This window comes from Haplochromis burtoni, unplaced genomic scaffold, assembly GCF_018398535.1.
Source record: "Haplochromis burtoni strain Fernald_Lab_line unplaced genomic scaffold, NCSU_Asbu1 Contig_234, whole genome shotgun sequence".
NCBI lineage: Eukaryota > Metazoa > Chordata > Actinopteri > Cichliformes > Cichlidae > Haplochromis > Haplochromis burtoni.
In genome coordinates, this window is record NW_024582595.1 from 565,288 (window position 1) to 575,643 (window position 10,356).

Consider the following 10,356-nt stretch of genomic DNA (forward strand, 5'->3'; position numbering starts at 1 on the left):
TGTGTGTGTGTGTGTGTGTGTGTGTGTGTGTGTGTGTGTGTGTGTGTGTCATGCAGCATCTAAAAATGATCAATTATCAAGAAAATTAAATGTTTATCATCTCCATCCGGTCACACAGTCTCTTTATCACTTATCATTATTTACACAGACAAGTGGCAGCAGTTTAGCTGTATCCCACAAGTACACAGATGGTCAGTTTGTATCAATGCTGCTCCTATATTTCCTGTAAAGATATGGAAGGGAGAAGTGCAGTTATCTGTGACAGAGTGTCTGTAAATGACTGAGTATGGGTGTGCTGTAAGCCAGAATTTTAATCATCTTCTCTCATGTGTTTATGCGCATGCATACGTGGCTTCACTCCTAATCTGTGGCAGGGCTGAACAGATCGGGCGAGTGGTGGGCTGGAGGCCAGGGCCATGGTGGGAAGAAATTGAGGGGGGTTGTCTCACGGGGGCTCTGCCCAGCTTGGAGATGCTGACACTAGGATGTCTCTCTACTCTAGCCACTAATGAAATGGATCAAGGTGCTGTGGCTCATACTGAAGCATCACCTAGCTCAGTAGGGGTGGAACATAAACTAAAAAGAGGCTAAATACTGGAACAGCTGCACAGAGAAGGAAAAGCTTTAACCTTGTTAAGGGACAGAGCAATTAACATTTTATAGCACCATCATTTAAAACTCAGAAGCCTACCAACCTGTTTTTCCCCACTTCCTTTCTGCTTTGATCTTGTGGAAAGATCTTTTTTTTTTTATTATTATTTATCTGTTATTTGAGAATGTGCACATTGTCACTCCTGTGTGCACATTGTCACTCCTGTGTGTACAGTATGTGCTGTCCCAGAGCTGGCTCTCCTCTTAGTGTCAGGTGTCCTTGAGTGTTGGAAGCACTTGACAGGGAGATTTAATATCCAGCTCACTGGGAGCCAGACCAGCTATATCACTGCAGAATGAACCCCCCCAAAACCATCATCCTTATATCCTGGCTTCCTCCCCATCCGCTGCCCCTCCCATTGGCGTGATCTCTCCATCCCACTCCACTCTCCTCTCCTCTCCTCTCCTGCTCTGTCTTTGTTTGAGCAAGGAGGGGGCGTACTGACAGCTCTGCAGTTCTGTCTGCCTATCAGTCCTCCTGCTGATTACATTTGATCTGAATGGATTGTTTTTCATTTAGAGTTTATTGCCTCCCCTGCCCCCAACCACCCACCCTCCCACCCTACAGACCCTGTCTGTGGTTTGGAATACTGCTTCTGAGGTGATAGGTAAAAAAGATTTAATGAAATTTAAAAGAAAGGAAACACAAACCCTGTTTTCTAGGCACAAATTACATTTACAGAGGCAAACACATATCTGTCATTTGTTTATATATCCCTGAGGTGTCCTAATTTCTTTAGGTTAAGACCGCTAACCAGAAAAAAAAAAAAATCAACACCTCTACCCCTGCACCTCAGCAGCCTCACCTCCCTACTACTTATCCTTTTTTGACCTAGTCATTTCTTTTGTTTGCACAGTTGATGTGAAGTTATATTCTCTCCATGATTCATATTATGTTTGACTCTGATGCCTTTGTCTGCTTCCTCACCGAACTTAACCCTTTCCTTTCTCTTCCGATATGCTTCAGCCTTGCCTGCCTAATTAACCACCAGACCCTCAGATTAATCCTCCTTGGCAAGCTCTGAGACAGTTTCAGATCTGAGCTCTGTTCTCGCCGATATTTCCTCGTAAATCTAAAAGGCGCTCGGCTCCTCCGTTGTAGCAAGCTATAGCTCAAAGACTGGGGCATTGATCGGACTCTGACTGAGGCAGAACTCAGGAGGCAAGACAGATATTAAAAAACTGCAGACGCCTCTCTGCTATATGATATTGACCATCCCTTTTGTATTCAAGGGGAGTGGAGGATAATCAGGAAAGTGTATTGAAGCTTTACTATACTGCTAAAACAACACAGCAAAGACATTACCAGCCCCATTAGCTTGTTGTGTTTAAAAAAAAAAGAAAAGAATAAAAATCTTTGATTCTTCTAATCCAGTTTTGTCTTAAAGTCTGTGAGGTAGCCACTGAGATCTTAAGTGTAAGAGATGACACTCACTATGTTTAATAACGTTCTAATCCAATGTGGATTATGGGTCTGGCTGCCAACAAAACCATCCTCCAGGTTGGTAGCTGATTAGAAGATGAAATGCCATTGATCGCAAGCAGACAAGGCTTTTGCTCTGCGTTTTGTTTAGATAGCCGTGTGATGTGTGAGAGGCCAGGCGGCTCACTGGCTGGTCTCATATGAATAATGGCTCAAGGACAAGCAGCATTGATTCATCGACAGAAGAAGTCGAATAGGCCAGAGAGGCAGCTGCTGACCGTCACACTCCCCTCCTCTCTTGCTCAAATCTCATAACTCTCTGGCAGATTCAGCCTCTCTAATGTCATCTGTTCTGTTTACTGTCTGTTCGGAGGAGTTTCCGTTCAGCATGGCTATGTCTGCAGCTCTGGGTGTATGTACACACATCACAGCTGTGTTTGTGCATCACCTTGCAGGTGTGAGACAAGTGAGTGACAGATGATACACACTAAAGTTTCATAAGTACACAGATCTTGTTCTCCAGTCTGTTGCAATTTTCTAAACTCTTGTGGGGTTTTATTTTGTTTTTAATGTGCTTTTGCTTCCTGTGTTTATTTTTCAGATCTCCCACCTCCACCCATCCCCCCTCCAGCAGTGCTCAAGTCCCCTACACACCCTTCCAAGGTAGCTCTGGAGGGCCGGGGAGTGATTTCCCCCAAAGCCGGTGAAGGTCGAGACAAGAGAGGAGGAACAGGGGGATATCGAGCCCGAGAGGACTCGGACCCGAGAACCAGCTCATCTGAACGCAAAGATGCTCAGGATAGACAAAAGACTGCTCACGGAGGAAAAGGGAATAAACATGAGAGTAGCACTACCAACAAAGCACGCCAGCATGCAGGTACTACAATAGTTACAGCATAAAGGAATTCTTCAGTCCGATGGGTAGCACCTTGATTCTTAACTATTGTTCCCTGTTTATAGGTTCAGAAGACATTATGCCGTATAGCCGACCACAGTTCCCTACAGTCAACAGCCCCCGAGACCCAAGCTCCTCTAGCTCCATGTCCTCCCGGGGCTCAGGGGGCCGGCGGAGAGGAGAAGGAGGGCGAAGGAACCCTGCAGATATGGGCCTCAACACCTCCGGAGCCTTTCAACCAGGAGATGAAGAGATAGAGGTAAAGTGTAGTCTTAGATTCTACTTCTCTGAAATATACTTGATGGGCATCTGCATTCTACTTGAGTAATGTCAAAGACAATGTCCCATGTTTGCATCTGTTAATTCTGACAAGAGATTGAATACAGTTTTTGGCTCTCTACACCATCAGACTGTATAGAGCCAACTTTATTTCAACGGCTCTATATTTTAAATAAAGGTATTTTTACCAAACATATTGCATTAGTTGTTTGGCAATTTTCAGAGGCTGAAAAGGAATTGAACAACTGACTGACAAATAGTGTAGTAGGCAGGTTAAGTCTCAATAACTGGAAGTCTTAACATGAGGAAAAAAAGATCATCATGCAAAAGAGGGAAAGACACTACTGGCTAAAAGCCAAAATAAACCTATCAGAGAGAAAGCAAAAATTATAGTTATGGCCCAAATCCATATTTGGGCCATTGTTAAAAACAAGGAATGCACTAGGCAGCTCAGCAATACCAAAAGGCCTGAAAGACCAATGAAAACACCTGAAGTGAATGACCACAAAATTCTTTCCTTGGTTAGGAAAAACCCTATGCAATAGTTAGCTACTCTTAAGGAGGTGGACATATCACATAAAAGAGCACAGTTCTTCTGGACAAAAAGAAAAAAAGAAAACAAAAATAAAACCAAAATTATCTTGTACCAGAATGGCGTGAAAAGGAAAGTAATTAGTAGGATTGCAACAGTTCCTGATCAAAAAGACAGCAAAAATGGGTACGTACAGCCGCCAATGAAACTGGGTCACTAGCGTTTATTTATGATGCGACTGCTGATAGAAGTAGATGGATTCATTCTGTACAGGGATATACTCTCAGCTCAGGTTCAGCCAACAGACAACACTTCACAGTCCAAATTGGTAATGAGCCAAACTAGGGCTGCTCGATATAACGATATATATCGGATGATGATATAAAAACGTCTATCGTTTGTTTCGTGGTGTCGCAAAATAAACTGTTTACGGCAATATTTTTTCACCGTTTTGATTAATTTAATTCTCTTATATTTAATATAACCACATTATGGACGGACAAGCGCCTGTTTTTATGCGTTGTCATTAGCAACAACGACAGTAACAGCATCGTGTGTCCGCTTGTTTAAGTTCCACATAAACCTTTCACAATAAAGCTCAAGATCCTCTTGAGACTTTTCAAAATAAACTGAATCACGTGAAAGAGCAGATTATTAACGGATGAGAAGTAAAAACAGAGCCACCAGGTGCTAAAAAAATAAACCTTAGAGTCAAACATTAGAACAGGCTTTTCCCCGCAGCACGCCGTGTAATAAATACTCACAAAGAAAACGGCGGCCGTTACAACTTATGTCTAAAAATGTATAGTTTCATGCATCGGTTAAAACACTTGACCCCAGGTACGCAACGCCCAGCTGGAAACACTTCCCCCAAGTCGAGCTGCCCGAGATTCACAGAATTTACAGAAAATGTTACATGGCCAGTGATGGCCTGGCTGAACAAAACGGCTTTTGGTGATGTCTATGACTTTAATAAGGTATTGATTGCAAAGAATCAAAATCCTTTGCAGCTAATAATTTCGTATATAAAATACTTTTGTTTAAATTGTCCTCCAACAATGGGATACACAGATACAGATCTACAGTGAGTCAATATTGGCTGACCTTTGTGCTAACCAAAATGTTTTTGTTTTTCCCAGATGGTAGAAAGCTGAAGGAGGAGGAAAAGGACAGACTGTTCTGATTTTTTGTCCAAGAATGGAGCACCATTGTTTCTCTTACAGTTTTAAATATCTTAGTATTTCACCATCATGTTGGCTGCCCTCATACTGTACATCAGTAGTGTTTCTTTACATCTGGAAAACAGACCAATGTTGTTTTTTTTCTAACTTATCATTTTATATGTCCATTGAAAAAAACGAAAGAGTGAAGAATAAAATGGTGCATTCAAAACAAAATACACAGTAGTATATTTATGTTTAATTCCAATGCAATATGGAGTGAACTCTTACTCCAGATATTGACATGACTCAGCTTGCCTTGAAAAGAACTTTGGAAAGCCCATACAGTGAGATGTTACTGTAATAAATTAGCTGCAAGCAGAGAGAGGTGGACTGTCTGTAAATATACATGTATACATGATGTCTTCTTGTTTTACCCATTGTGGTACCTCAAAATTGTCTTCCTTGTTTTATTTTTTGCAAATTCTAATTTTATTATGCCAGTAAATATAATTATTTTATCAATTCCATCCATGTTGTAAATTGCTATATTATTTAGCTTCCCCAAGAAAGTGCCACTTTGGGATTTTTCCTTTTTTTTTTTTTTATATATATATATTATTTTTTTTTTTTGTAATGCACTGTTATGTTTTGTGTTGTCATCAATGTTTGTTGTTTGTTTTACTTTGGTTTTAAAAGCACAATCACTAAACTTTATTTTAAACCATTCTATCTATTAACCTTTTTGTCTTACTGGAGGAAAACAGGTATGACAAAAGAGTCTAGTTAATCCTGATGATGATGATGATGATGATGATGATGATGATGATGATGATGATGATGATGATGTTGTAGGTAAAGATTGCCGTTTACAAAGGCTGTGCTTGAAAGGAGACTCCTTATGTTGTGATTGTCTTCCTCTCCAGTTCTGACACAAGTGATGACAACAACAGTTAATGTGAGTCATAGCTGCAATGTAAATACCTTTTCACATTGACCATAAACTCAGCTATTGCACATTAATTGAAATGGTAATGCTGACTCCGAATGCACTTAAATGAATGTCAAATACAGGAAAAATGTCACTTTGGGAATCTGGAGAGGTTGTAATTGGACAAGAAGAGTCTCTTTTCTTGATACTAAAGGGCTGATTGAGCCCTGATTTAAGGAGAAAGGGTGCTGTTGTTTATTCATAGGACATCTGCAAACATTTGTTTCGTAAAGCAAAAAAGTAAAAAGAACTTTAAAAAAAGATGAATAAAAAAAGTTCAAATTATAAACGTTCCTTTGGTCATTTGTCAGTATTTTCTGAAAGAATAAGCCTATATCCTTTTTTTTTAAAGCTCAAATCCACAAAAAGGTTAAGACCATGACTCAACATCCATTTTCCTTTGGTGTTTTTGGCACAACCCCACTCCTACTGAAGAATCTTTCCAGCCATCAGATTTCTACCGCTTATCCAGAATTTATTCCCAGGAACACTTTCCAACTCCTGCAGGGATCCTGAGGCTTTCCCAGGCCTCCTAGTTTGGTGTTTTTGGAAAAACCCCAAACAAAGCTAAAGTTTGTACAACTCATATCGAAACCGTTACAAGGCAGGGAGAAAAAAAAAAAGACAATGTCATAATATGACACAGATGATCGCACCATAGACTCAATTATGTGCAATTATGCCCCCTCAGCATAAGAATGGGGGAAAAAAAAAAAAAAAACACCTATGTATTGCCCTCTGTTATCTTTTCCTAAGAAGTAGTGATGTGCGATTCCACTGATTTCCTTTCCGATCTGATACCAAGTAAAATTCAGGGTGGTATCGACGATATTGATCCGATACAGATACTTTGTACAAAAAATTATTTAATTTATTGTATTGCTATTGTATAGCTTCATAATGATAGCAGGACATTAGACTACTTGTTCTTATCACTTGACAATGCAGAATTATCATATAGAAAGTCAAAAACTGAAGCTGTGTGCTATTTTAACACGTTTCCTGCCTGCGGTCCTAAAGGACTCTGTGAGAGATGTCTGCCTCGCCCTAGCAGCACCTGTCCCTCTCCTCTTCAGTTCGCCTCAAAATAAGCTCGTCATATTCTGTGATATGATTTACTGAGGTATTTGACGAGGTTAGTGGTGTTGCCACAACACCTCACTGTCTTGCCACCTGTATCGCAAACCACGACTCGGCTGTTTGTGGAGGTAAAATACGTCCGCACATGACTCCATTTACGATCAGTCATTGTTGTGAGTGCGCACTCGGGGCAGCGACACATTTATACAGTCGCATATGATTATGAAAGGCGGAAGAGGAAGTAGTTCCTTCCAATGTAGACAATCTGAATGATATAGTTTCTTTCCACTTTGTTCCTGTTAATGATAAACTACAAATCTACCCTAAATTACTAAAATATCTACATTTTATTATGAGAATCTATTCTAGAACATAAATGACTGGTATCGGAGGAATCGATACTTCAGTATCAATCTGCACATCACTACTAAGAAGCTGCCTCCATTTTCTTGTCTGCAAGTAAGAAACACACTAAGAAACAGTATTGTGTACCAACACACATCACCGTTAAGGGAACACAGAACCAAGTTTTTATAAGCTGCCCACCTGCGCACACATCTTTCATCACGGCACAAAAGGAGCTGCTGCTGGCAGTAAGAACTGAAAAACTGTGATACTCTCTGCACGTCTGCAGCAAGCATTTTGTCACTATTGGGTCAAATATCTAAATGGCAGTTTTAGCCTTTTATACTGTAACAGGTCTGTGCTACATCAAATCATTTGGAGTCATTTGCAAGTTTTTGCATCATATCACAATATTGTTCCTATAGTGCACAAAACAATGAGACAACCCTTCTTGACTAGATCCTAGATGGAAAATACTTTTCAGTCTTATAATGTGACAATATTGTGCAGCTCCTGACAAGTTAGAAAGGTTAAGTTACTTTATTGACTGTTAAACTAAAGGGTTTCTTTACGGTTTTACTTAAAACCAAAAGATAAAATAACTTATAAATGCAGATAAACAAATTTTTTTCACTGCATCATCAGGAACATGAGCCAACATTTTTCCAAATATCGGAACAGAATTTTGAGGACATGTTGTGCAACTCTAATACCACAGACTTATAAAAAGAGTAAAGCATGTTGACAATATGCAGCTTTTAATCATTTATATTATTTTTGCATTACTAAATACTGGATAACTCGCAGGCTGCTAAATACAGCCAACATTTTAACTTTTCAAAATAAGAAACTAAAATAATGTGCAAAATGTGATCCACTTTCCACTTTGATCTCTCAGTTGCATATAGCTGACACCCCCCACTGCCAACCCCCCCAAAACGTTGTCAGGATTTCCAGAGCATTTTCTAGAGCATTGCACAACATAAGCAATGAGATGTTCAATTCGTTTTTAGCACTTTTCAAAAACATAAACAGGATTTCTATTAATTTCCCATTTCTGACTAATCAATAATGTGTGCGAAGTACACAAAACTATTTCTGCTGGTGTAATAAATTATTCATAAAAGGCACACATTTATTTTAATGATATATTTACCATAAATGTAATTGATCATAATAACCCAAGTGTAATTGCATCAGCTACATTAAACACTTTTAATGAGAACTAATATGAGCTGACCTCAACCAAAAGTATACAATGTACTTCAACAACACCATCAAGGAGGGAACTATCAATATTCTTGGCTCAGTCGCTAAATAGCCATTTCTGTTCTGTACTGTAGCTATTCAAATGTATTACCTAATGCCAATTCCATTAGTGTTCTTCATTACTCACAATATCAGCATGCCATGTCATTCAGTAAAGGCATTTGGAACCATAGAGGGAAGCTAAAACCAACAGCGAAGGGATTATATTCAATTTGACAGGCCTAGATTGCTGCCAATTAGGTGTAAGGAGAATTCAATGAGGTTACATAAGAGAGTGAATACAGTACTCATCCCTTTTCGTCACTCACTCGGTGATGGGTGGCTGCTGATGTAACAAAACAAAATATCCATAAAAAGAATCAGGAAATGACACTGGCACCACAGAGGGACTCTAGACAGCGACTTATCCTAATTGGAGACGGAAATACATTTGTTCCAGTTTATTACATCTAACCTGCCTACTGCTTGTTCTCAAAGAGGCAATAACCTGGCCTATGGGAGTCTTTAATGTCAAGCACTGTCTGACTGGCTTATTCAAACAGCAGTGATGAAGAAATAGAGATGATTCCTCCCCTTTGTACTCCCTCATGAACCTCAAAGAACTGGAATTAAGTCCTGTTTTTACAAGCTAATGAGTAGTGCTGCCCACCTCAACATGCTGTACCATCAAGAGACGTATGCCTCTAGCTGAGAAGCAGGATTTTGCATCTACTATTGCAGTAATTTTAATTATTTATTTTTTTTTACCATTTATGAATATGTTGATTTTTTTTTTCTTTTTGCATTTTTAAAATTTTTTTTTAATAAAATTGTACTTTTTTTCTTTAAAAATAAGAGAACATAGTTTGTTTGGCATTTAACATTTACACATAAATTAAAATGTGAAAGATATCTGTATTACTTAGCAACAATATAATTGCAGCTATACCCTCAGAATAGGTGATTCGCTCCTCAACCACCACCTCCACCACCTCAGCTCTTGGAGATCCCTTCCCCCCTCATTCCCCCAGGTGTTCTTTAATAAGCACCTTTCTAAATAAGAACAAATTTGGAACAGGAGAGAGCATCCCCTCATGCCTCCATCCATCATTTTAATGAGCAGAGGTGTGTCCTGTTCTCACAACGAAGTGCAGGTGATTAAAGATCTTAAGTGGATACCCGGGCAGCCAGGGTTATTCACCCCATAATGACATGAATATGCACAATGAGGGTGAACTGTCTCTGGTCGGGTCCTTACAGTTACTCAACCTGTGTGCATATATGTGCATCTGAAATAATTCTATGTTTTATATTTTGGCCCTATTTCTTTCTACTGTCTGGCCAAAAAGGACATATTGAGCTTTTGGACAAACAAATAATGACCCCATTAATCAAAAACAGGTTGCAGATTGGTTGACAATAAAAAATATTTTAACTGCTAGTTGCAGCCTTTACTGACTGCAAAAATATAATCAGTTCCAAGCTTAGAGCTGGGCGATATGAGATTTTTTCATATCACGATATGTTTTTTTCATTTCAGGCGATAACGATATCTATCACGATATAAGCCAAATAACTATATTTGTAAGATTTAAATGTGCCGTTGCTCACAAGTAAAATGTGAAATAATCAGCAGCTTGTTTTTATTTAAATATTTATTTCCCATAATAAGTTCAACAGGGTAGATGTACTTAAGGAACATGAGACTTTTTCAGATAAATAAAGGCAAATATTGCAAACTACACAAAAGGC

General features: G+C 39.2%; 1 protein-coding gene across 6 annotated transcripts in view; it reads left to right on the forward strand.

Moving 5' to 3' along the window:
* The window catches only part of robo1 (roundabout, axon guidance receptor, homolog 1 (Drosophila)), a 232,819-nt gene extending 226,599 nt beyond the window's left edge, over positions 1-6,220 (forward strand). For all 6 annotated transcript variants that reach the window (XM_005937506.3, XM_005937508.3, XM_005937507.3 and 3 more), the window contains 3 exons: positions 2,676-2,951; positions 3,035-3,228; positions 4,920-6,220. In XM_005937506.3, the coding sequence (XP_005937568.1) occupies positions 2,676-2,951; positions 3,035-3,228; positions 4,920-4,934 (485 nt within the window). In that variant the 3' untranslated portion in view covers positions 4,935-6,220. The remainder of the gene's footprint in view (positions 1-2,675; positions 2,952-3,034; positions 3,229-4,919) is intronic.
* The last annotated feature ends 4,136 nt before the right edge of the window (positions 6,221-10,356 follow it).